The 25,696-nt window shown below is 40.0% G+C and overlaps 4 protein-coding genes across 6 annotated transcripts; 2 read left to right on the forward strand and 2 right to left on the reverse strand.

Moving 5' to 3' along the window:
- The first annotated feature begins 1,091 nt into the window (after window positions 1–1,091).
- Window positions 1,092–5,802, forward strand: acsbg1 (acyl-CoA synthetase bubblegum family member 1). Its single transcript, XM_041939340.1, has 14 exons — window positions 1,092–1,138; window positions 1,985–2,040; window positions 2,230–2,498; window positions 2,619–2,707; window positions 2,859–2,979; window positions 3,061–3,141; window positions 3,232–3,381; window positions 3,483–3,659; window positions 3,885–4,066; window positions 4,179–4,412; window positions 4,514–4,731; window positions 4,887–5,026; window positions 5,368–5,614; window positions 5,726–5,802. Exons 1-14 carry the CDS (start codon window positions 1,092–1,094, stop codon window positions 5,800–5,802), a joined length of 2,088 nt encoding a protein of 695 aa, XP_041795274.1.
- A 263-nt stretch (window positions 5,803–6,065) lies between these two features.
- On the reverse strand, window positions 6,066–11,381 carry idh3a (isocitrate dehydrogenase (NAD(+)) 3 catalytic subunit alpha). Its single transcript, XM_041938703.1, has 11 exons — window positions 11,136–11,381; window positions 9,793–9,855; window positions 9,574–9,657; window positions 9,240–9,354; window positions 8,817–9,004; window positions 8,403–8,536; window positions 8,212–8,314; window positions 8,008–8,072; window positions 7,430–7,514; window positions 7,073–7,225; window positions 6,066–6,984 (listed from the first exon to the last, which is right to left on the reverse strand). Exons 1-11 carry the CDS (start codon window positions 11,160–11,162, stop codon window positions 6,901–6,903), a joined length of 1,101 nt encoding a protein of 366 aa, XP_041794637.1. The 5' UTR covers window positions 11,163–11,381; the 3' UTR covers window positions 6,066–6,900.
- Window positions 11,382–12,262: 881 nt separating this feature from the next.
- On the reverse strand, window positions 12,263–15,628 carry lrrc61 (leucine rich repeat containing 61). 2 transcript variants are annotated; one of them, XM_041938704.1, is made up of 9 exons: window positions 15,446–15,628; window positions 14,341–14,436; window positions 14,109–14,255; window positions 13,935–13,995; window positions 13,685–13,770; window positions 13,534–13,599; window positions 13,348–13,416; window positions 13,001–13,126; window positions 12,263–12,895 (listed from the first exon to the last, which is right to left on the reverse strand). In XM_041938704.1, the coding sequence occupies exons 1-9, from the start codon at window positions 15,471–15,473 to the stop codon at window positions 12,789–12,791; spliced, it is 786 nt and encodes a 261-aa protein (XP_041794638.1). In that variant the 5' UTR covers window positions 15,474–15,628; the 3' UTR covers window positions 12,263–12,788. The 2 variants fall into 2 exon arrangements, with proteins under 2 accessions (XP_041794638.1, XP_041794640.1); XM_041938706.1 differs by lacking the exon at window positions 15,446–15,628 and adding an exon at window positions 15,212–15,387.
- A 2,005-nt stretch (window positions 15,629–17,633) lies between these two features.
- cib2 (calcium and integrin binding family member 2) lies at window positions 17,634–24,288 on the forward strand. 2 transcript variants are annotated; one of them, XM_041939718.1, is made up of 6 exons: window positions 17,634–17,738; window positions 19,269–19,303; window positions 21,942–22,053; window positions 23,429–23,576; window positions 23,652–23,847; window positions 24,267–24,288. In XM_041939718.1, the coding sequence occupies exons 1-6, from the start codon at window positions 17,688–17,690 to the stop codon at window positions 24,286–24,288; spliced, it is 564 nt and encodes a 187-aa protein (XP_041795652.1). In that variant the 5' UTR covers window positions 17,634–17,687. The 2 variants fall into 2 exon arrangements, with proteins under 2 accessions (XP_041795652.1, XP_041795653.1); XM_041939719.1 differs by lacking the exons at window positions 19,269–19,303; window positions 21,942–22,053 and having other exon boundaries at window positions 17,688–17,738.
- Window positions 24,289–25,696: the final 1,408 nt, after the last annotated feature.

The following is a 25,696-nucleotide window of genomic DNA, read 5'->3' on the forward strand; positions in this document are numbered from 1 at the left end:
GGAGAGGGAGGAGCTCAGAAGTAGCTAGATCGGCTTTCTACATAACTTGACCTATTCTTAGTCTATATTAGCTTGGTTTGGTGTATTGTTGATTAAAGCGCAGTGGGTCAAGCAATTGTGGAATATCTTTTACTTAAAAACGCACAAATGCAACAGTGTTGAAATACTTCACAAGTAAAAGTCATGCATTCAAAAATAGCCCACTTGCAGCAAAATGCCCTCAAAGTACTCAAAGTAAAAGTATTATACAGAATATCCCATTTCAGAATAATATATAGTTTATTAGATTCTATTTACTGATGCATTAATGTTGCAGCTGGTGAAGTACCTCAAAATTTTACTTTGGTAGAGATCAGAAGGGCTTAAAAAAGGCAGTTCAGTTTGACACAATGAGCTTCTTCCGGTGACATAATGACATGATGATCTATCTTATTTTTAAGATAATTTGGAAATTCACTTTGATAAGTATGTGCCACCTACTCCTAGGATAGGGACAGAACTCGAAATAACTGCCAGAAATATGGCACACCAATGACTGCAATGATGACTGTATGAAGTGCAAAGTTTAACATGTGAAGGTATTGCTTTTACTAGCTAAAGACCACAGGAAGAGGAAGAGATCGTCTGTAATGTAGGAGCCATGCAAACACAACTGATCAACCTTTGGAACACTAAGGTTAAATATCCCGCTATTATAATTCCTATCTGATATATAACCTTGGCCAAAGGTGAAAGTGTAGTATTGTCATGATTTGGGTTTTACCTTTCTGTGTAAGATTTAAGAGAAGATTATAATCACACTGTTTTACATATGAAAAGATTGAGCTAATTTAAATTCTGGACATGGTCATGAGCGATCGCTCCAATGCAGTGCACACGTGGACTTTCTGACTTGTTTCGCAACCATTACCGACTTCATGCAGTTCAACACTGCATGTCTTTTTAGTTTCCCAGCTTCTGAAAAATACGTGCTATTAAAGGGTGCATTTGTCCAGAAAGAAATATATTAAAAAGTGTCTCTTTTGAGCAAATCCAGAGGCTTGGTCCTGCAAAACCTATAGCCACACAACCAGGACTACCATACTGGCAGTATGGAATTTCCTGATAAAGAGAAGGGAGATGATCAACTTGAGCAAAGGTAAGAAAATATGAGAAAAAATTAACATTTTTTGTTTTGTTTAATTTAAAGAATGAGGAGATGCTGTAGTCTCATCAGACTAATACTTATAAACAGAAGTTTACAATTCATATTACGTAGCTCTGGCATAGGTTGTAATGCTTTTCAGTTAAGACTGAATGAACCAGATTAACTAGTTAGCAAAATTCACTACAATACAAAACTAGTGTAATGACATTCGTTTCAGATTTTGTCCCTGGGCACTTCTTCTGTTAGATAAGATTTTATTTATCCCACGCTGGGGAAATTCACATGTTACAGCAGCAGAAGAAAAAAGGAGAGGTAGAAAGCAGAACAAGTAGGACAAAGAGATACAAAATAAAATCAACTATAGAAGGCTATGCACATTATATACAAAGAATATAATATAATTAACAATTGCTTCTTTTGTCAGTCTTTTGGATGAATGAACTTTGAATGAATGTTCCTGTCCACTTTGTGTTAAAATGGCTCTCTGCCACCACGATGTGAGTATACAGATAATGAATGGGAGCTAAAAGTCAATGCAGTCTCACTTAGCAGTTCACTGAGAGTTTTGTGATGGAGGTTTGCAACCTTTACTTCTGACAACAAAATAAATGAAGATAATTTTCATGGGCTAGAGTGAACAGTCTTTTCAGCTTTCATTGAATATATTCTGTCAAACAAAGCGAGGGGGCTTTAGCTGTGCCAAAAGCCTGACATTGTGTCGGATAAACAATGCGGCTGAAAATTAGACCCATGTGATGTAGTGGACGCAGCAGCCCACAGTTTGAGGGTGGAGTGTATATATGAGCTGTTTGGAGCCCATGTTTCTGTGTGTTTCAGTGTTCGGGAGTCTATGGCACACAAGCAGACAGATAGTGAAGAACATGCCTCTGTAGGTGAGTTTTGAGCACACGGTCTGCTGAATGAGAGGACGTCCACTGTGGTGCTGGGATCATGGTGGAAATCCTTCATCCGCAGACCCTCCTAGTTCTGAATAACACTAACAGGGCCACAGACGTGGCTTTTATACCTCTGAGGGAAGAACTCGATTCATTTTTCAGGTTTTGCTTTCTCTCTCATCTCAGGAAAGAAAAACGCTGAAGAGGAGTTTGCTGGCACACCTCTCGCTCCAGCTCATTCTCTTTGGACCTCCGATGCTAAAGGCTCAGTAAGACTGAGAATAGAAGAGGGATGTCCAGAGGACCCTATCACAGTTCACCAAATGTTCAAAGCCTCAGTTGAAAAATATGGAAACATGTATGCACTCGCCAGCAAGAAGAACAACAAATGGGAAAAGATAACCTTCTTAGAGTATTATCACTTCTGCCGGAGAGCAGCCAAGAGCTTTATGAAGGTACATTATACAAAAAGAGAACTTACTGTCTATAGTGCATACTAACCGGCAACTATTGAGTACTATCAACTGTCAGATTTGCAAAAAAGAAAAGACAAAAAAGTTTGTTAATGTGTGCAGCTTGGTTTAGAGCGATTCCACGGAGTGGCAATACTAGGATTCAATTCAGCAGAATGGTTCTTCTCTGCAGTCGGTGCCATCATGGCAGGGTGAGAAAGACACACGCCACAGCAACAACAACCAGGCTTGCATTACACTAAATACTGGCCTGATTCAGCCTATATACGTACCCACATGCACTGTGCAGTTGTTACTGTTGTTGCTATTGCTGTTCTGTAATGATCTGTATTCTTCCTACAGGGGGATTATGACAGGAATTTACGCCACAAACTCACCAGAAGCGTGCCAGTATGTGGCGAGTGACTCCAAAGCCAACATTATTGTGGTGGAAAACCAAAAGCAACTGGATAAAATCCTGCAGGTACTGTTAACCTAAATATATAATGGTCTTTACACACATGGAATACATGCTGTGGTAAATGTCTCACTCTTGATACAATAGATTCGTGACAGACTGCCCCATTTGAAAGCCATAGTGCAGTACACTGGACAGCCCCAACAGAAGATCTCCAATCTTTACTCTGTAAGTTCTCCTGTCACCACATGCAATGACAAGGATCAGAGTGCCTGCAGGGCTCAGGCTATGATGGTGCTTGTTGCTGTTTTGGGACAGTGGGAGGAGTTCATGGAGCAGGGTCTCGATGTTTCTGAGAAAGCTCTGGATGACATCAGCAGCAGCCAGAGAGCCAACCAATGCTGCGTCCTGATCTACACCTCTGGCACCACGGGCAAGCCGAAGGGAGTCATGCTCAGTCATGACAATGTAAGCTTTCGTGTGGCCACTGTTATACCTACATGCAAGCAGTTGCAAAAAGCAGAAAAAAGTAACCAGGGCTTCTGGTTTAATCTGTGATGAATACTCAGATCACATGGACCGCCAATCACGCCAGCAGGGCCGGGGACATGCAGCCGGCCGACACTAAACAGGAGTCGCTAGTGAGCTACCTGCCTCTCAGCCACATTGCTGCTCAGATCTATGATCTCTGGACAGGCATCCAGTGGGGTGAGCTGGTATACTTTGCACAGCCAGATGCCTTAAAGGTAAATAGAAACGCCTGGATCACACAAATGGTAAAAGCATCGAAAAATTCTTGTAAGGTTACAGTTTTTCATCAAACAAACGTTTACTCAATTAAATGTTAAAGCAATAAGACTTTACTTTTACTAACAACTGTCTCACAATAATTTTGCAGTAGTTAAGAAGTATTTGTAATACATTTTTTGGCACAGTGTTTTCTAGCTCTGTCTGTACTTAATTCATTGTAGGGAAGCCTGGTAACAACACTGCGAGAAGTTTGTCCCACTTCCCACATGGGCGTCCCGCGGGTATGGGAGAAGATGATGGAGAAGATAAAGCAGGGAATTAGTGAGTGTGGATATGTGAAAAAGAAACTGGTGACGTGGGCAATGTCAGTCAGTCTGAGAGCCAATCAGAAGTGTATGCAAAAGTAAGAGCTGATGAAAGGGTATAAATGACCCTCAAACCAACATACATAAATGCATTTTTACAGCGAGGTGATATAAATTTATGTTGTTATTTCACTTTTATGACGCTTTCAGGGATGATGAGAAACCATTTCTCTTCTTCCTGGCTGACAGCCTTGTGCTGCAGAAGCTCCGGGCTGAGCTGGGCCTGTCTTGCTGTCAGAAGTTCTTCTCTGGAGCTGCACCGATCAGCAGCGAAACGGTGCAGTTTTTCCTGGGCCTGGATATCTGGTTGTATGAGGCGTATGGCATGAGTGAGAGCACGGGACCTCACTTTATGTCAGGTCCCAAAACTTACAAACTACCAAGGTAGAAAGTCAATAAGCATCACATGTAAAATTTGTTAGTCTTTAAGTGCTGTGAATTTTATGAATATTAAATAACAGGAAGAAATCTTTTCTCTGACAAAGCTGTGGTAAGGTGGTGCCCGGCTGTCGGTACAAAATGGCCAACGTAGACTCTGAGGGGACAGGAGAAATTTGCTTTTGGGGACGTAACATTTTCATGGGTTTCCTCAATATGGAAGACAAAACGAGAGAAGCTTTGGATGAAGACGGGTGGCTGCACTCTGGAGACCTGGGGAAGATAGACGAAGATGGTTTCCTGTACATCACGGGGAGAATAAAAGGTAGAGCTGTCGGAGCACATGAGGGTAGTGAAAGAAAATAGTTTGTTTTAGCTCACCACAGACTCACACCTGAGTGCATGTGGAGAAAAGATCCATTATCCTTGTTATGGGTCAAAAACAGCCGTAATGTCGAGGTGCCCTCTCTTTCTCTTCAGAGTTGATCATTACAGCTGGAGGGGAGAATGTTCCCCCTGTTCCCATAGAGGACGCAGTGAAGAAGGAGCTACCTATCATCAGCAGTGCCATGCTCATAGGGGACAAGAGGAAATTCTTGTCAATGCTTTTGACCCTAAAGGTAATTTTAGTTTTATCCAGTTTGTTTTTATACAGATGATGGAAAACGACTTACTACTGTATTCTTGACATTAACTATATCCGCTATAAAGCCACTTAATGTAAATGTATCTTTGCAAATGTACATGTGCATGATGAGCTTTCAGCTTTTGTATTCTAGCCCCTGTGTTGTACCGCCCGTCAAACTCTCTAGACAGATGTGTAACAAACGAGGAAGTGTAAATGAGGCAAAACAATTCAAATAACTGGTGTGACAAACTACTGCAACTGTTCGTTTTCACAATTAGTCATGATTTATGAAGAAATAGAAAAGATTCCAGGAATTCAAATTTTGCGTTCCAGTGTTGTAGCGACACGGAAACCATGGAGCCAACAGAGGAGCTCAGTCCGGAGGCGGTGGAGTTTTGCAAACAGCTCGGCAGCCAGGCAACCAAAGTGTCTGACATCATTGGAGGGAAAGACAAAGAAGTGTACCGGGCGATTCAAGAGGGAATCAACAGAGTCAACTCTGCAGCCATCTCTAATGCCCAACGCATACAGAAGTGGATTATTCTCAGAAAGGACTTTTCTGTGTCTGGAGGAGAGCTGGGTAAATTTAACGCAGCATCGATTAGGCTACATGCTAAATAAACTTTTGTTTTTGTATTAAAAGCCATGCAATATTAGGAATGCATTGAACAATTATATTTTCATGTTTCAGGTCCCACAATGAAGCTGCGTCGCCCTGTCGTGTTGGAGATGTACCACCAGGTCATAGAGAACTTCTATCAGGAATAAAGTCACGCTCCTAGAGAAATGACTGTGTAACTGTTAGTATGAAGATCACGTGGTACTTGTATATCTCTTCATTCTTGTGGATATGCATTGAATTTAATTATCTCTGTGTCTTGTGTATAGAATGCATAAATAATACAGGCATCATATTTAATTTGGTTATATTTAAGAGGAAACCAGGAGTAAGTTTTAAATAGTGAATCATACTTGCTATGACAATACTGAGACTTTCACAGTCATTTTCACCATTGATGCATCTTGTCGTGAGTGAAGCATTTGTTTCTAATTTATATGTCTCTTGTCAAACATTTGTTTTTACTGCAGTTACTTGCATGGCTGGATCTGACCCCATGTCATGTGCAAATACTTGGTGGTATTCAGCACGTGGTTTATACCAGTCCTGATAAAAACTTGTAACTTTGACCAGGAATCTAATCACAGTGGTCATCATCATAGCAGCTGACCTGGCTTATGACACCCAAAAGAGTCATTGGCATAACACTGAATAAAAAGTCTGGCATTTCTGATGTCATTGTAATATTAATTTTTCTTCATACATTCAGCATAGTTGCAGAGAGAAAAACGGTACGACATGACAATAAAAGACGTTGTACAAAACATCTTCAAGTTTCATGACACAGAAGCCTGATTATATTTAGGTCATTAAAGTCCCAATCTGTATTTTTATGCCACATAAACGTGAAATATATCCACAAACATACAGTAATTGAAGAGTTTGGCTTGTTGACAAATGTACTGAGTGTTTCTCGAGTGATCATGGGGGTTACAGATTGTATCTTCAATGTTAAAATAACTGTCAAATACATTAGACAAGAGGCCAAATTCAGCCAATAAATAAGACAATATCTACTACAGATTTAACAGTTTAGGAATAAAACACATATCACATCTAGTACACGGTAACTGTTGGTCAAAACTGTTGGAGTGTGCAGAGAGAAAAATAAGACATTTAGGATCTCAAACTCCTGAGTCTTTTTTTAAATACATATTTTGGTTTAAAATGTGCAGATACAATTCAACATGATGAAATAAAGTGATCCATAGCCATAACACTTAACTCATGGCCCCATCAGCATGCTTTTAGTTCATATCCTGCACTCTTTGACATATTGCTTCAGTGAATTCTGAGCACTTAGAATTTCCTCCCAGGTCTTTTGTTAGAACCTTGAACACAGAAAACAAAAGCATTATAAATCAGCATGCGGAGATATTAACAAAAATCCATGTCTGAATTTCTTGAAAAGGGGGTTACCTTTTTGTCTCGAATGGTGTCAAAGCAGGCAGTTTCAATCTTCTTGGCGTGGCCATGCAGGCCCATGTGCCGCAGCATCATGACAGCACTGAGCAGCAAGGCGGTGGGGTTGGCCATGTCTTTCCCTGCTATATCTGGGGCAGTTCCATGAACCTGACAGGAAAAATAAATCACAATCCATCATTGTGGTTGACATTTCTTAAAAATCTAATTTTTAATAACAGGTACAACTTTCATGTGCCTTCACTGACTCATCTCATATGAATTTCTACTGCACAACTTATAGTTTGACATGGGCGTAATTGTTCCAAAACCTGTGAAGAAAAAAAAAAAGTCTGACAAATAACAAGAACATACCGACTCAAATATGGCAACACCATTGGCTCCAATGTTTCCACTAGGAGTGACTCCGAGACCTCCAATTAGTCCAGCGCAAAGATCACTGTTACAGTAAACAAATACAGTTTTAGATTACTTCATGTGGGTACACTCTGACCTCGGTAATAAGATTTAATTTACATAGGCACATCATTTTGAACTGACCCAATGTCAGTGCTATTTTCTAATGTGCATCCTCACTGTAAATTTGCCATAATATCTTCAGCATTTGGCTGTTTTTATTCAGCTTTTCTTTACAGGTTAGTCAACACTTTGCCTAGAATAAAGTTTTCATCATTGTTATACATCATTATTTTCTGCTAATACACTGCCTGATTGAATCCACCAAGTCAGCACTACAATCCTGCTTTTAACATATTTCTTCTTGTACATTAAAACACAGTCACGCAATGCATAATTGTGTGTACATGCATGTACAAATATGCAGGATTTCCTGTACAAAAAACAGCATTTTCTGGAAAAGTAAATATGTTGCTATTTGGTGCAATTCAATGACACACAAAAATAATGAGAATGAGAGCATGCTTCTGTCTTACCTCAAGATGTCTCCATACAAATTTGGCATCACTAATACATCAAACTGTGTGGGATCCTGTACCATCTATAAAAGCAAGTATGATAATGCCACTATTATTGAAGAAATGTCAATATACAAAAAAGTTAACAAAACATTGCTTCTTATCCAACTAAAAGATGTATACACATTAATCAAATTCATAACAAAAGCTATTGGGACTTACATTAAGGCACACAGTATCCAAGTACATCTCAGTGAACTTTACACTTTTGTGCTTTTCAGCAGCCTCTCTGCATTTTCGTAGGAAAAGCCCGTCTGACATGCGCCTATGACACGAATGAGGAGAAACATTTATTTCTAGCAAATGCCTTTAAAAGGACAAATGACGTAATTTGAATACTGAATACAACTTACATAATATTGGCCTTATGAACAGCAGTAACACTGGCCCTCTGATTATTTCTGGCATATTCAAAAGCATACTCTGCGATGCGCTGGCTGGCTTGCTCTGTAATGAGCTTAATACTTTGTACAACTCCATCAACGATCTGAAAATACACAAATCCAAGAAGGATTCAGGTCAAATCTGTCAACTATAAATAGTGTTTGACTAATTTCAGCAACAAAATTATTCTGTTCCTAAATATCAAATGGTCTTTATGCTGGGGAAGCTAAAAAACACGATGAGATACAATGCTTTGATCTAAGAAGAATGAAATAGGCCTACATGCTGACTCAGGGAGGAGATAATCAAAAGGTCAAAAGAGCAAAACTACAATCAATAAAATGTAACAACTAGACAAATAATGTGTTGTTAAAGGTCCGTACCACATGTTCAATTCCACTGTACTCTCCCTCAGTGTTCTCCCTGATGGTGACCAGGTTCACATCAGTGTAGGGGGTCTTGTAGCCCTCAATGGACACACAGGGGCGCACATTGGCATAGAGGTCAAACGTTTTCCTCAGCAGAAGGTTCATAGATGGATGGCCAGCAGCTATTGGTGTCTTCAAAGGACCTGTAGATCGTTAAGTAATTCAAAATGATTTACTAGTTCACCTGCCAACACAAAAAGAAAGCATCTTATTGGAGGGGTGTGATCAAAATCAATGTGCCATGTTTGTAATGATCAGTTTCTTATTTGCAAAAACCTCTTTCCAAAAAAAGGATAAAATGATTAATTTGGTCTTGTAGTTTCTCAGGTCTGGCAAGTGTAATTCACAAGGCTAAAACAATTTAATAAGCAGGTTAACCTTTCAGGCCAATTTTGTTCCGGTCCATCGATTCTTTGGCATCAGGAGGGATCATCCACTTGCCACCTGGTCCTTGGATGGCTGTAACATTTCTCTCCTCCCACTGAATAGGTGCCTAGATCAAAAGTGTACATACAGAAAAATCACTAGATCAGTTCACATCATGCAGTTTTTTAAAGACTTTAATTGTGTTTCTGATTTGATCGGATTATGTTGGATAAGTATCAATGCTGAAGTGATAAAGCATTATCTATTGCAACCCTAAAAAAATAATTTTGCTGGTTAATGTTCCTGGTGAACAAGGATGCTATTTTTCTGCTTCTCCAGAACTAACTTCAGCTGCTTCAAATATCTTCATGACAGCATCGGAGATCTCTGGACCAATTCCATCCCCAGGGATTAAAGTCACAGTTTGTATCTGTGAGGCACAACAAAGACACATAATATTCAATGACACAAGATTGATTAGGCACTTAAGAGATGGAGTGAATAAGTTACATCAAAGATCTTCAAGATTTCAACTTCACTGTAGGTTAAGTGAAAATATACACACCCCACGGGTGAATGTCCTGGGTTGTGGAGCCTGTGTCTTCCAAGCTCCAACCACCAACGACACCTGACAGTCAAAAAGGTCCAGGTTTTTACAGGCACAAATAAGCATCACAAACAGCTAGGATGAAATGCGAATTGAGCAGCAGCGTACTAGAGTAGTGAACATAATAGGAACAAAATATTTCAAGAATTGTGCACTCTCATGTTTTACAGTGTTTGATCTGGATAACTGTTCATGTACTCTTTTTGACCAAGAAAGTACACAGTAATTGTTATACCAATCCTTGGTTACTCTCATAAACCTCCTATCTGAACATGAGAAGCAGTTCAATTGCATCAAACACACAAGGGACTAATCTAAATGAACACAACAGATAGATATGTATGACTTTGGGAGCAATATGCAAAGGACATTCTGGAAAAGCAGACTCCAGTTCACAGATGGAGTTAACAGTCCTTAAATAGCATGTTGCTGTGGTGAAAAGGCAATTTTCTGTTGCATTTTTTGGGATACATGACTGTCAACAAATGAATTAGCCTTGGCTTAGTATATGGGTGGGGGTGAAGGGCCCACCTCAAAATGCAAAAAGCCTGCAGTAAGGGGAAAGGCAACTAATATGGCAAATTGAATGTTGAAATGTAGATGACCAATAATAAAAGTGAGGCAAGAGGTCACCTTTAGCGCAACTGACTGCTTACAGTAAAAAGGCTATTTTAGCTTAGTTGAGTTGCAGAAACTGCAGACGTGCAATAGCAAATGCGCTCTGATTTACAAAAGATGGCAAAAGAAAATGGCCATTCCAGATTTCAATAACATTACTACTGCGGGAGATTGTGAGCAAGCATTTTCCCTAAGGTAGAAAGGACAGTCAGCGTTGTAATACGTGTCTTAACTTACTGTGCCTTGATTTTATCCTTGCCACTGAGCGATAAACCCCACTTTCTTAGTAGATTAAGAATCTGTAACTTTAGATGAGGGACATTTTATAGACATGTTGCCATTCTGTAACTACCTTTAACAGGACGAATTCGACTTGAGTAATAAGATATAACCTAAGTTTTACAACAATGTTTGATAAAAGAAAACATGTAGCTAACGCTAGCTCGTTTCGTTAAATGCTAGCTGAGTAGCTAACAGTCCAGAGTCTGGTTGCTATAGTAACTACAAGCAAGTAGCCTATGCGTTAGCGCCTAGCTAGTTAGCTGGGCTGGCACTGTCTCTGGTTTGCCTGTTATCTGTGTGAACGACAGTCAAAGAGCCGAACGTCAGGTGATAAATTAAAACACAATGTCATGCGTTTGCTGATATACTTATGGGCAGTTTACATATTTTCCCGTACATACCGCTGACCTCCACGCCTTCCCTGCCATCCTACAGAAGCCAAGGTCGATGCAGCACAAGAAGCACTTGTCAAGCTCACGGCGGTACAAAACGGATTTCCGTTCTGAGCATTTTTTTCCCAAATAAATCAGTATTACACAAATTTCGGCATAGAGAACATCACTATTCACGAGAATTTTAATTTTTTTGTCATAGTAAGGTTCAATTATTCACTCCACTATTTTATTCTATACTGCGGACCAATTTAACATCTTTTACAACGTTTCACAGGACTCCCTTCGCTCTTACTCTGGATGTCTTCCGGGATTAGGGCTGAGACTTAGGGAAGTGATTTTACGAGTTAGTCTCAAGTAATACGACAAAACCAAAATAAATAAATAAATAAATAAATAAATGCAAGCTTTTCAGACGAAAACATGACATATTTGACGTTTCACGGGCTATTTTGTTGGTCGGGAGTATGGATGTCCTGGGACATAGGGTGCCTCACACGCACATATCATCCATCATCGTCAAATATTTACTGCATCCTTTATAGAGAGATGTATACATACGTATATTAACACATAAACACATACTTCATCTATTACACTACGCATTTAATATTTATTCCATTGCACTACTTGTATGTGAAGCACTTGTATATTGACACTATACTTTTTGGTCAGTTGCTTTCCTATATATATGTGTATAAATGCACTGTTTACACATACTTGTATATACATAATAGCTGCTTATTCATCGCCATCTTTGTTTTCTGTCTAATTCTAGCTTCTTGTGAAATGTCCTCATGTGCAACTACACTAAGAGCAACTTAAAACTGGAGTCAAATTCTTTGTATGTGTCCACATAAAGCAGATTCCGAGTCAGACAAATTTTGCAGGATTCCACCAGCAAGTGGCGCCAGTGGACCGCTCCTGAAAGTGTGCAAACTCCACCATGGGTGACTTCTACAGGTTGCGAATGTTTCCTTAAATCACACAATTAATGCAAGTTCTTTGTCTCTGGCTGTGCAAACTGTGTATGGTATGTATCTATCAGCGGTCTAAAACCAGACTTTATAGATGAGAGTAAAAATCAAAAATCTGAAGTACTCCTTTATAAGCATAGTATTTCCCACAAGTTGATAGTACACATAATAAATTTTATGGTATAAAACAAGTAGAAACAGCTGAAACAATCATTCAATCACTTTTTGCAAAAGTTCAACTTACAAAGAAAGCATACAGCATGGGACACATTAACTCCCAAAATTATCCAGCAATGCAAAATGGAAAAAAGCTTTTAATTACTTCAACCTATAGAAATTCTTAAGCAGCATAGCTCTCAGCATAAATGCAGGGCAGGCTACAACATGGTACAAAATGCACACTGTGCAAGTAAAGACATCTTTGAACCAAACTGAGGGGTGTCAGCATGGATAAAGGTTTTCAAACCATTTACATGTATCATCACTTAGTTAATGCATAGGATGTGATACAAATTGAACAAATGCCCCACACTGCAACACAGAGCAACGTGTGTCTGGCAATGATACTTATCAAGCATTTGGATGCAGCTTAGAATTTGAAAAACCTACAGTACGTTAGCCATGGTTTATCATACAACGAGAAGTCGCTAAATGTTGCACACAAATGTGTCCAAAATAGCCCAACTCAGATGGCATACTGCTTTGGCTGCTTCTTCAGGCTCATAGATCTTTCAGTTTGTGAAATTACATGAGTGGCTCTGTTGTTGAGGAGTCTGCATTCATGAAGAACATCTGTTGGAAAAGAAATGTAGGAAAATGATTATACAGGATACCACACTGCAAACACAATGAAGTTGAGATGACAACTGGTTAGATCACATGCAACACTTCTCTCACCGTTAAACTGTTTGTAGGCTTCTTCAATAATGGCATTGTTTGATCTCTTTATCTCCCAGTAACTATCCTCCACCCATGGTTTGCAATCAGGGTGTTCAACAAGCTGTCCGTTCTTGTATAAACCAGCTGAATTTTTATAGAAAGAAAACGTTTGAAAATAGTTTACTTGAACAAGGAGACTCTATTCAAGCAGGGGCAAACACAACAACTGCATGACAGACATTCATTAAAGCCACTGGAAGATTGTCTATGTAAAATAAATACTATGCCCAACAACTGTACTTCATCTGATGAACAGAGTGTAATAACTAGCTATCAGTCATAATACATATCACACTACTCATTACCTTTGATGGTATCATCAATGTCTTTGCATAATTGGTATAAGTCACTCCCACGTCCAACCACTCTTTCACCTAAAATGTAAACAACAACAAAAAAAAAAGACCTCTAAAATCCAGGGACAGAGTCAACATCATCCAAGAGTTAATGTTGGGATGTGTAAGACTACATGACAAGAAAATATATCTTACCATCCAGCACCTTGATGTTGGGGAACATCTCAAGAACTATGGTTCTATACGATGCGTTCCTGCACACTGACGTAGAGAAAAGTCACCGTGAATTCACTTATCAGGATTCTCCATCCACTGGACTGATTTCAAATGAAGTCAACAAAATTACCTGGATTAGTGTAATTGTAAGTGTTGTCTTTAAAACGTATATTTTCCAGCTTTCTCAAAGCTTGAAGGCAGTGAAGGCTCTCAATGCTGTTGAGAAACAAAACAAATGAGAGATGATTTTACGCAACCAATTCAGAATATCACTCTTAAAAATGTAAAAATGACCTGTAGCAAAATATTTTCATGTTAAACATGAATGACATATTTAATCTTTTGTGTAATGTAATGTGATAAAGGTTGTGAGGTGATACCTGGATATGATATTACCAGCCACATTTAAATTCTGTATACTCTCACAACTGCGCAGGGGCTCTGAAATTACAGAAGCAACAATACATTGAAAAATCCAATTCTTTTCATGAGACTCCCTTGATATGCAAATACTCAGCATGGAAGTAAAGAACATACTGCTCCTGAGATCTTACCTAAATTGGAAATCCTGTTGGCAGACAAATTGAGTACAGCAAGATACCGCAGCGATGCTAGCGGAGCTAAATTTGTGATGTTATTTCCTGAGAGGTCTAGTCTCTCTAGATTCATACACTCCCCAATGCAGCCAAGATCATGTGTTCCTGTGAGGCATTAAATGAACAATTAGAATCATTACAAACAGGCATTTCTGAAGGCTTTAATAGTGGTACATTAATTAAAACTCACCAAGACCCCTCAATTTAAGGAACAGTATTGACTCCAAATCAAATTCTCCTGTGTGGGACTTGAGCAGCACGGCCGTTATCTTGTCAAAGTCTGCATCTGAAAGAATCGGAGGAGTGAGACTGCAGCATCACAAAGCACATTCACTTTTCTATTCTTAAACACAGACCAAAACCACAGACTCCTGATTCGTGAGTCAGCGCTGCAAAAGCAGAATGCTGGGAGCACCGCGTCCGTTCTGCTCGGGGTGGAACAATCACACAACCCGTGCCATCATCTCTACATAGGAAGTACCAATTCAAGCAGATCATGAATTTCATATCTGGCAGCAGGCTGAGCTCTTCCTCTGCCTGCTCCAGAGGAGGGGGTCACAGACAGGGAGATGCGCTCTCTGTGATGTTATTAGCTTGAAAGCTGTATGCATGAATAACAACTGAGGAAGTTATATTTGGTTTCATTTCCTGAGGCAGAATCAGTCCCCTACTCTTACTACACATGAATACTCTTTCATGAGCGCACACAGATGAAGCGCTGATTCCCAGATGCAAACAGGGTCCCTGTAGGAACAGACTCATCGGGATAACCAGAGATAATGATGTTGGAGTCTCCTTTTTTTCAATTTCATCCTGTTATATTTACAGACGTACATCAACAACATTTAACTATTTATTTCAAATGTGAATTATGTAAGGACAGACAGTCAGGGTACTGCAACACCACTACAAACTGAGGAAAACGCTCGTGGGTGGATTAATTAGGGCCACCAAACACACATCTTGCATTTGTGAACACCTGCAGAAATAAAGGTGACGGTATTTAGCTTAGCTTGACAATCGGCCACCAGCAAATGTTTTTAGCTAACGTGTATAGCTACCTGTATCTCAACTATAAACGCCGTGAAGCAGCCGCTGCGTGATTTCACGAGGATGATTCAGTAGGATGAAAGTGGGTGGGTTATTTAATGAAAAGGTAATTGTTCGTTTTTTTTCCCTCTCATGATGATAAATTGTTGTCCGGCGAGCGACTACGTTGTTAGCTACAGCTAGCTAGCACAAGCCGCTACTGGCTAGCATAGCGACGTAGCAACAAGCTATCCGTCACAACTTACCTTGATCTTTATCTCGCTTAGAGTCCATCGTGGGCAACTTTGCTACTTCAAAAGCTACCTGTCGCAGTAAAAGGCGACTGTTTTAGCCAATGCACTGGGAAGGCAAGGCAGTGGTTATTTTGGGGGAATGTGAAATTGGCATCTGTCCTGGGGTGCAGTCAGGACACGCTCACTGTACTGCTGTGCTGCTACAGCACGCAGGTGGATGAGACGGACTTCAGCTTCTGCAGTCCAGCATAGCATAAGCTAAAACAGATGGAGGCAATGCACTGTGCGACAGGGCCCTGCAGGATGCAGACCTGGCTAGAAAAAAAGACATGGTTCAGTATTTATGCGAAGCTTCGTGCAACAGGTTCAGTGACAATTAAAAGTTTTGCTCTTGTCACATCACTGACCTGAAAGTGATTCCTCCGTGGGGTCTTGTAATGGATCTGTAGCAGTCAACTCTGAATGAACTGTAAAATTAAGTAGTAATTACATAAAAAGGATAATGAATAAATAAACACGCGAAGTCTAATCCAATCAGGGAGTGAAATAAGCCACAGAAATATGATGCTGGAATAGAAGTTAATTTGTTATGACAAGACAAATGTGTAGAATGGATTAAAGGGAAGTGCCAGAATCACACGTCTGCCAGCAGACTAAAAACGTCCCTAAGTAAAAATCCTGAAGTAAAGGTATTAATACCACACTCTGAAAATACGTCACTACATGTAATATACATGTCCTACATTTAAAACCTTGTGTTAAATAAGTATTGGTGTATGGATTAGCAGTAAAATGTACTTAAAGTAGCAGAAGTAAAAGTAGTACTTAGTGAAATGGTCTCTGTCAGTGTTTAACTATTATGATGGGTTAATTGTTGGGTTAATGTAGCCTACTACATTCTCATAAATTACTGCTGCATTAATGTGTATGCTGCATTTTACTGATATAGATGTTTAGCTTTAAATACTGTAGGGTAGTTTAATCTACAGAAATGCATCATTTTCTATACGATTATCATCTGTTTGTCGCTGTTCTGTGAGAACCCCATATTTTCTAAAAAGTTTCCATGAGATCAGAAAAGACTGCCCTGTTTTCAGTTTTGTGATGATACATTTAACAGCTAATCCAGGGGGGAGTTTTAAATAGTTTATCATCTTAAGGAGAATTATCTCAACCCCTAAAGAAACTCTTAAAAAAATGGCACCTGCAAGTATGGCTGTGTGTCAAAGTGACGTTGCATCATGGAGAAAATGTTGCAATGAAGAACAACGTTTTGTGTCAGAGCTTAAACACATGAACTTACCAGTGATGAGAGGTAACTACGTTTATTTACTCAGGTAGTAAATCAGTACAAATGAGGGTAATATTGGACTACTTATTCTTCACTATGTTTGCAGGTGGAGATTTTATACTCCACTACATTAATGTGAAATTTTAAATTGCAAAAGCAAGACAGACAATAAAATCATTTTATAATAGGATGCATTTTAGATTAAATAAAGTACAAGTCACCCTTATATGAAGCTTTAAAATACGGATTACGTGTTAATGCATCAATAATAATTATAATAACAGCAACGGTAATAATAATAATAATAATAATAATAATAATAATAATAATAATAATAATAATAATAATAATAATAAAATTGCTAATAACAATAAAGGACCAGGAACAGGAACATTACATCCCTCTTTTCTTCACCTAACATTATGAAGTTGTTGCCATGTACAGCTATCATTCACAAAAAAGCAGAAGCATTAAATGACATGTGATGTCGGGGAGGATGCACATTAGTTTTATCAACATCAAGCAGCAGCACAGTGTAGTTAAGCCAGCATCTCCATTACCTGCAGTTTGTAGTTCACATGTGCTTATTTATTTATTTAGGTGACCTCCTATTGGTCTGCCCTGACTCCGGTGGACAGCAGCTGGGTGCGTAAAGAGAGCCAGACCAGTTTGCAGCTCTTGGACTCTGCAGACAACCTCCGCTGGCTCCAGCCGAACCGGACACCGGTCAAAAACACTATACTTTTCATTTTTCGTGTGTTTCTCTGCACCCTCTGCGTTTTGCGGTCATGGCGGACACCTCCCGTGAGGACGGCAGCAACCCTTTTTAAGAGTTTGCTGCGTCGTCGACCCTTCCCGCGCGGGGACCTCGCCTCCGCGGACCACCTCAATGCCTCCCATTGAGAAAAGGCTGCGGACGTTCAGTGTTGCGAATGTGTGCAAGCAACAAATGATTTGATTAAGATGGGTAATAAGCAAACAATATTTACCGACGAGCAGCTCGATGCCTACCAGGTAAGCCTGCGTGTCTACCTGCAGCCTGTTGGAGAATGTGTCCAACTCCAGTGTCAGAAAAAATCACGTTCAAGCATTTTTTTAAATTTCATTTATTTATTGCATGATCTGCAGTATAAACGATTAAGAGGATATATGTTTGTGAAGGAAAAGGCTGAAAAGCAGAGTGTAGAGAGTGTGCATGTGCAGCATTGCAATGAATGCATTTCCCCATGACTGTTAATTACTATTCCATGATCATTATTATAATACATTAGTATGATATTGACCTCTTGACAGATTCACTCCCATGTGTCTGAGGTTTAATGGATAAAGAAAACAAAATGCTGCACATTTAAGCAATATGTCCAATATGGATCACTTCAGCCCAGTCTAATACAAGCAGGTGGTCCTGGTCCCCCATCAATTAATGTCAGGCATTAATCAGTTTCCTCCCAGGGTCCGACCGGTTATGACTCCACTGTTTAAATATTTACACAGTCTTGATAGGCGAGAGCAGCAGAGGGTTTTGATTTCATTGTGAACTGGAAGAGCTTGCGCTCACCGTCCAAAAAAATAAAATAATTAAAATCCAGGTTTGCCTGTGAAGAAACACATCTTCATGTGCGGCACAGGTTTATCATGTGATCGGGTGGAGGCTTAATAATTGATGCCAAGCCGGTGTGATATGCTGTGAAACTCTACTCTCAGGAGACAGTTAAGTTCTCAAGAGCCTCTCTGGTTACTCCTGCTACTCTTTAAAATCCCTTATTGAAATACTGCTGCTTTCTGTCTGCCTTGGTGATTATTTCCCCTTTGGGTACTTTCATGTTTAATTTTTTTTTCTAGGATAGCAACACCCAGTTCAACTGGTGACTGAGCTTGAGTGATTTTTTTTTTCCACCAAAACCCCTTCATTACCTTTTCTATGTGTAGGCTTTACTTATAGTGTATTCTGACATGATTGACATATTCAGATATTGCCTCATATATAAGCCACATATCTTCAGTAGGCTGCCAGTGGATGTAAAAGTGACCAGGGCTCCCAGGAGAGCTTTTTTTCTTTTTTCTTTTTGTTAATTGCATTGTCTCTAGAGCTCAGCTGGCTGCGCTCCGCTTCTCACACTCAGGAGCAGAGCTCAGACAGAGGGGATACAAGGGAAAATGTAAACTGAGGTGCCTCCAGTAGGGCTGTTAGGTAATGTGTGCGCCAACACATGCGTGTCAGACAACAGCAGATCGTGTTCCCCTGCCTCATCGTTCCTACTGCAAGTGGCAGGTGACAGCACTCACACGCGCAGGCCATCATTTAAGAGACACCAGACACCAGGACAAGCATTCACAGTGAAGGGTTGCTCATCCCCCTTCAGAGGAACGGTGATGTTATTATGTGTGACTCACAGATGTGTCATCAGGAGTGTTTTTAGGCCTTCTATAGAAGATGCAGACATGTGTTGCACCATAAACAATCTGTCATGCACGACAGCCCTTCATCACTGTTCGGTGTTTGTCGTTTTTGTGTTTTCACATGCTGTTTTTCTCTCATTGCAGGACTGCACATTCTTCACCCGCAAAGAAATTCTGCGGTAAGAGTTTAATAAGATGCCTTGACTCTGATGCACTGTTGTCAACCACCTGCCATTACCAGACGAGTACATGCACAATGTTATGCACATATGCACATGTTTCCCCCTTTTCCCCTCCTTGCTGTATGCTCTGCTGTGAAGTGATTTAAGTTGACACTCCATTTGCATGACATGTAATACTGTTTGTGAAATCACAAACCAGACTTTCATTACAAGCTACTGTGTACCACATCAGGCTGCCTTTGGCTCCTGTTGCAGGAGTCGAATGCGTGTGTGATCCATGCCAAGTCCTCCACACAGGCTGCTTCCCACCTGGCGAAATTGATGTTGAAGTTGATTTCATTGGCAGCTGCAATTTGTAGTGTTTTGGCACTGTTCATTAAGGGGGAGGTAAAAAAAAAAAAAAAAAATGACAGTAAATGAATTTTCATATAATAAACAGTACATTATAGGTTACTTTGCCATGATTGCTGTATAACACAATAACGTGTGTGCTGGTTGTTAAAGAGGTTTGCAGGAACACAGTTTTTCTGCCACTGATTAGAATGATTAACAACATTGAATTCAAATGTAGAATAATACAGCAATTCATTATTGAGCACTAACTTGTCATTGCAGATGGTAAATGTACTGCTGAAACTGTGTAGAGGAAATAATGCATTCTGGTATGTAGGTTCAAGTAATATAAAGTGAAGCATATGAAGCAGAAGTGAGTAAAATTAAGCAATACAGTCATTTTTTATACAGAGTGAGTTCAGTGGCTACTAAATTATCCCCCCCAATCAATTATCTTCAAATATATCTTCCCATCATACAAATACAAACAGGCTGCAGCACAGCAACCAATCCAGACACATGTAATAGCTCAGTATGTGCATTTGTTCATAAGGATTGTTGGTATATATGATAAGTAAAAATATCCAGGTGTTTGTCCTTGAAGATCTAAAGGTTCTGTCCTGTAGCAGCACCAGTTTCTCATCTAAACCTTTTAAAGTCACGCCGACCTTTTGACTGCGGTGTTGTATTCAGTGCCACCCAACGAAGTATCACGTTTCTACCTGCTTGGACATGTGCGACGTCAACCCGTATAAAATGAAATAAATATCAATCCGCTCCGAGTGGTTGCACGAGGTATCGTGACTCACCGGGTGGCATCATGTCTTCCTGTCACTCGCCCCCTCGATCACAGGCATAAATTAAACAAATCACACGCTTTTCTTTTCAATGGAATTCACCACTGATGCTCATGTTGCAGCGTCTTTCCTCTGCGGTTCTGGATGATGGAAGATAAATAGCTGCTGAAAGAAATTTAATACTGCTAATGACGCTCAAGAATGTTACTGAAGTGACATGCAGGAATTTGGGGTCTGATTTGCCCCTGACCCTCAATGTGCAGTCAAGGTCGTTTTTGAAATAATATCAGTATAACAGTAAGACCAGCTATCATCTAATTTACAGGATTTAAACTCAACAGTAAACACAACATGTTTGGTTTATCTCACATAGATACAAACAGTTTTCAGGTGTAACTCCATTTAAGCAACACCTTCACTGCCAGACTCTCTTCAACAAAACATCTTGTTTTCGATATTTTCATTGCAGCATCTCACTGCATAAAGACAAAAATGGTGCATTTTTCCCAATTATGTTGCTTTTTTCTTTCCAACAAAACAACCTATTTTGTAATGTTTCTCTCTGTGTGCTAGTAGCTCCTCTGTGATATTGAATTAACTTTGATTGCAAAGCCATCAGTGCACTGGAGACTGAAAATTGACAATCAGCAGAGGGCGTAATTGGGTTCTACACTTTACGACCTTCATAAAGCACTCCTTGTTTCTGTCCCCGGCTGCAACAGTTACAGCACAATTATGTAACATCAAGGAAACAGGTCATCACCGATGGTCAAAAGGCCACTGATTTTGACCCTTCAGCCTGATGGTATATCTTCGCATTAGCACGGCTTTGTAACATTTCAGTGTTTTTATGTCTTTAAATGTGTAGTTGTTTTGGAAATGAAAGCAAGCGTTAATACTCCCACTGAACATAATCAAATTTACATAAGCTGTTCCGACCAAACACTTTCAAGGGTCATGGTACATTAGAAGTGCAGGTTTACCCGTTTGCTGCAGTGCACCAATGAAACTCCATCATTTTGACAGGTTTATCTAGTTTAATTGTAGTGAGTTTGCCCTCTAAGACCAGTGTCCCTGCTGATAAATGGCTCTGCTTTGGCAACTAAGGTACGCCGTGACAGGATTAGTCAAGGGACAGAGTGAAAGGGGGGCTGCAGCAGATAAGCACCGACTTTCCATCATTTGTTTGTCATTCATCCCATCTCCTTGCAGTTTGTTGACATCATCCTCAATAATGAATGGCATAAACTTAAAGGTTTTCACAGCGCAAGACAAGAGAAGGACAGGAGAGATAAATCTTAAAAAGAGGAATAATAATGTTGGCATACTCAGAATTAGTCACCCTGACCGTTCTATGACTCCATGTTTTACTGTAGAGCACATCCTTATGTACATTATATGTATATTGTTGTTTAAGGTGTTTGTTTCATTCTGTTTCTTTTCCAAATGGCAGTAAGCCAGAAGAAACAGAATTGTTCAAAAAGTGTTTTTACTTTTTATTCCAGGTTACATGGCAGGTACCACGAGTTGGCTCCACATCTTGTACCAATGGACTACACCAATGATCCTGATTGCAAACTGCCTTTAGCCTTAATAGTCAACATGCCAGAGTTAAAGGTAAAAAAAATCATTTTTTTTTTACAGAATCAGAATACTTTATTGGCCCCCTGGGGGGAAACTGGGTCAGTTGCTCACAACAGTAATAAAAGTAGAAAGGAAATGAGAATGTTAAAAATATGTAAAAATATGCACTGCACAACAATATAAATCAACATAAATAGTAAAGCATGTGAAATATGTAAATGTGAATATGTAAACTATGTGTAGCTGAAATAACAGCCGTCTGTATAGAATATAACTGTTGTGCAACATTGTACATCAAGTAATAAGAATAAAAATAATAAGAAACAACAGAATACTTGAATACTGCTAATACTAATACTATAATAACACACATACTAACAATACTAGCAATAAAATATATAGAATTATATATAGTAGTAATAGTATACAGTAATATATAGTGATATATAGTAATAATAATAAGAAGAGTCCTGTGTGGTAACTTGTCTTTCCTATTGGATCTGCCTCTGCTTTGTTTTTCTCCAGCAGTGTGCACCCCTGTTTTGTTTCCTTATTTTGGATTGTGCTGTAAGGACACTCTTAAAGCGAACACAGCACCCACTGCTCATGTGTGCAGACACCTAATCGATCCTTTCTCAGAGGGCAGAATTGATTTTTAACCACCGCCGTCAACACTGATCCGATTGCATGACGCCGCATTCTGTCAGCTTATGAAAGTTAATGTGCCATGAAACGCTCAGCCTCTCCGCCCTGACTGATGCACCCCCTCCTATTTTTAAGCACCTGCCATTTGAAGAGAGCATCCCGAGATTTTAGAAATTGCATGTTACGTAACATCACAATCAACGAGTACCAAACAGTTTTTTATATGGGCTCCTTATCCACCGAGGGGTTGGCACAGAGACTCTTAATGTGTTCTTCCTCTGGGCATAATTGGCCCTTGCCTGTAAACCTGTCACATGATTATAGGGCCTGTAAGGATGGCAGGAGGACGATGGAGACCACCAAAGGCAGGATTTATGAGGCCCAGATAATATAGAGTTACACAAAGTATTCAGAAATAGATTCCCTACTCAGTTTTAATGAGCTGTGTTGTATCGACTGCACTGATTCAAGCTGCACTGACGTGTTTTATGAGTTAAAAACGGCATCGCTTTCGATGGCTGATTGCTGCTTATGCAAACAGCTTCTTTTGCTGAGCTGATATTGAGTGCAAACATGCAAACTGTCCTCCAGACGACAGCTTTTCTTACACTATATTGCTTCCCTTTATAGAATTAGTGACAAGAGGTCTCGAAACCTATAGTTCCTTTAGGGCATTTTAAAAATATTGTGCATGTGTTTCTTGTGTAAATCACATGGTAGATGTTGCCGTGAATCTTAGATTAATGTGAATGTTCGTCTGCAGGAGAACCCATTCCGCAACAGGATCGTCGAGTCTTTCTCCGAGGACGGGATGGGGAATCTCAGCTTCAATGAATTTGTGGACATGTTCTCTGTCCTCAGCGAAATGGCTCCTCGAGAGCTCAAGGCCATATACGCCTTCAAAATATACGGTAATGACGAGTTTCCAGGATGTTCCAATTTCCCAGAATCCGATAAAATGAAATTGTGTGATTATTTGCCCACAGATTTCAATGTGGATAATTACCTGTGCAAAGAAGACCTGGAAAAGACTCTAAATAAACTGACGAAGGAGGAGTTGACTCCAGAGGAGGTGGAGCTGGTGTGTGAGAAAACCATCGAGGAGGCGGATTTAGATGGAGACAACAAACTCTCCTTTGCTGACTTTGAAAACATGATATCGAGGGCTCCTGACTTTTTAAGGTAATTAAATGCACCTCACGTAAGACACATAAAGTTATAGTTTGACATTTATATAAAAACATTTGTTGATATATTGTACTATGGCACTTTAAAATCAGGCGGTGCAGGTGTAAGCCCTCAGGCTGCAGTGCTGCGAGCTGTGTCCCTGGTTACTTACAGTTTCATTACCCAGATGGCTGATAACATTGATGATGACATTTTCATCATTTAACTGTCAGCCCAACATCGTCGTTTTAATCCTGAGCCACCACTGGGCCCATTCATTTATATGCAAATGGCCTCCCCACTCCCACTGAAATGATGAACACATCTATTCCTGATTCCTGTGTGTTTACACTCACATAGTTCAGAAAGTCAGGATATTTGCATGCACAATGACTACCACTGTTTCAATGCTAGTCCCTCTTTTGTCCCTCCAGTACCTTCCATATACGAATCTGAGGGGACTCTGTTGAAAGTTCCTGAGGTGGGCAGCGTGGTGGACCTCAGGACTCTACCTGCACCTCGTCCTGGCCACAGCACAGTGCCTGTCTCCCACTCCCATCGTCAGTCCTCTCCGGCCTTAGTGAAGTCTGCAGAAGCAAAATAATGGATACGCTGAATTCCCAGGACCCTAAGTTTCTTTACTGTAGATGAAAGTGTATTTTCCTTTCATATGGAAAAGGGCTTGACCTGAATTGATCTCTCACTGGGAGAAAAGTCTATTCTTTCCACATTTGAAGGTTGAAAAATGGTCTGAAATGAGCCAAACGTTGCATTGCTGCTGATTGAGCGCATCCAAGTACACATAGATTGTTAACCTACCTGTATTGTACATGAGATTCCCCGTGAAGTCTTCCTACAATGACACACCACATATGTAGTATTTATAAGGACAAAGCTTGAAGTGAATAAGGGCAGCAGTGGCATTAAGGGCATACAGATATTTTATATGAGCTATGCAATATTTGTACATGCAGTGTATTGATTTTTGTCATTTTAGGATGTGTTTCGCTTGTGGAACTGGAACACGATGACAATCATATCTTACTGTTCTCCAGCGAAATGAAGGGCTCTGTCATCTGAACTCATTTTGGAAGCTTTCATCCTCTGCCTCAGCCATTACTGTGAGATATTACACACAGCCATCTTTTGGATACACATGTTATAGTATTTTATGTGACTTCAGGTACTTTGAATAAATGTTGTTTTTTTTCTGCGTTCTGAGTGAATCACTTGGCGTGAATGCATTCATGAGGTTTATGTTTATCACTGAAAAAGCACGAAATAATCCTGAAATACAGGAGCTCTTGCTGTTTGTCAACCAAAAGCTTGTAACACCAGTAGTATCCTGTCTGTATAACCCGTTCACCTCCACCCACCCACCCCTGATGATCAAGGAGTTTGCACTATAAAGATCAGGAAATGACTGAGCCTCCGCATAGCCCATCACACGAGCTGCATTAACTTGTTAAGCAGGATGTGACCATTAGGAGTGAGCTGCCTCAGCATTCACAAGCATGATTACATCCTGCACACCCAGTTCATCTGTGGTGGAAATGGCCTTGCTCATGTTGTTTGATGATTAATGGGCCCTGGTTTCTGGGCTAATTTGCATCACGGAGTACAGTGCTCTGTGTTGTTTTTGTACGGTTCATGTTCTCAGCTCAGGTTGTGCTTGTGAGTCATACCGTGCCGGTACATGTTGGGCAGCCAGACATGCAGAACATTTCGTTATCAGTCACTAAGATGCTCAGGCCATGCAAGTCACATGCGAGTCATCTTTACGTCTTCGCTGCCAAGCGCAATGGCTGCAAAATAAATCTGACCTGGTTAATTGGTGCTGAGTCTGACAAATACAGAATGGTTT

Source organism: Chelmon rostratus, chromosome 6 (genome assembly GCF_017976325.1).
Source record: "Chelmon rostratus isolate fCheRos1 chromosome 6, fCheRos1.pri, whole genome shotgun sequence".
Lineage (NCBI taxonomy): Eukaryota > Metazoa > Chordata > Actinopteri > Chaetodontiformes > Chaetodontidae > Chelmon > Chelmon rostratus.

What these genes read in the sequence shown, in the direction of transcription:
- acsbg1 (XM_041939340.1), top strand. Translation starts at nt 1,092, where the DNA reads ATGGAATTTCCTGATAAAGAGAAGGGAGATGATCAACTTGAGCAAAG. An exon ending in AACTGGATAAAATCCTGCAG is followed by an intron (nt 2,980 to 3,060) that starts GTACTGTTAACC and finishes TTGATACAATAG; the next exon opens with ATTCGTGACAGACTGCCCCA. An exon ending in TGTGTCTGGAGGAGAGCTGG is followed by an intron (nt 5,615 to 5,725) that starts GTAAATTTAACG and finishes TTCATGTTTCAG; the next exon opens with GTCCCACAATGAAGCTGCGT.
- lrrc61 (XM_041938704.1), bottom strand. Translation starts at nt 15,473, where the DNA reads ATGGACTCTAAGCGAGATAAAGATCAAG. An exon ending in CATTGATGATACCATCAAAG is followed by an intron (nt 13,127 to 13,347) that starts GTAATGAGTAGT and finishes ATAAAAATTCAG; the next exon opens with CTGGTTTATACAAGAACGGA. An exon ending in AGCCTACAAACAGTTTAACG is followed by an intron (nt 12,896 to 13,000) that starts GTGAGAGAAGTG and finishes CTTTTCCAACAG; the next exon opens with ATGTTCTTCATGAATGCAGA.
- idh3a (XM_041938703.1), bottom strand. Translation starts at nt 11,162, where the DNA reads ATGGCAGGGAAGGCGTGGAGGTCAGCG. An exon ending in CCAGGACATTCACCCGTGGG is followed by an intron (nt 9,658 to 9,792) that starts GTGTGTATATTT and finishes TGTGCCTCACAG; the next exon opens with ATACAAACTGTGACTTTAAT. An exon ending in GTGTTGCCATATTTGAGTCG is followed by an intron (nt 7,226 to 7,429) that starts GTATGTTCTTGT and finishes TTTTCCTGTCAG; the next exon opens with GTTCATGGAACTGCCCCAGA.
- cib2 (XM_041939718.1), top strand. Translation starts at nt 17,688, where the DNA reads ATGGGTAATAAGCAAACAATATTTACCGACGAGCAGCTCGATGCCTAC. An exon ending in TCAACATGCCAGAGTTAAAG is followed by an intron (nt 22,054 to 23,428) that starts GTAAAAAAAATC and finishes GTTCGTCTGCAG; the next exon opens with GAGAACCCATTCCGCAACAG. An exon ending in ATACGCCTTCAAAATATACG is followed by an intron (nt 23,577 to 23,651) that starts GTAATGACGAGT and finishes ATTTGCCCACAG; the next exon opens with ATTTCAATGTGGATAATTAC.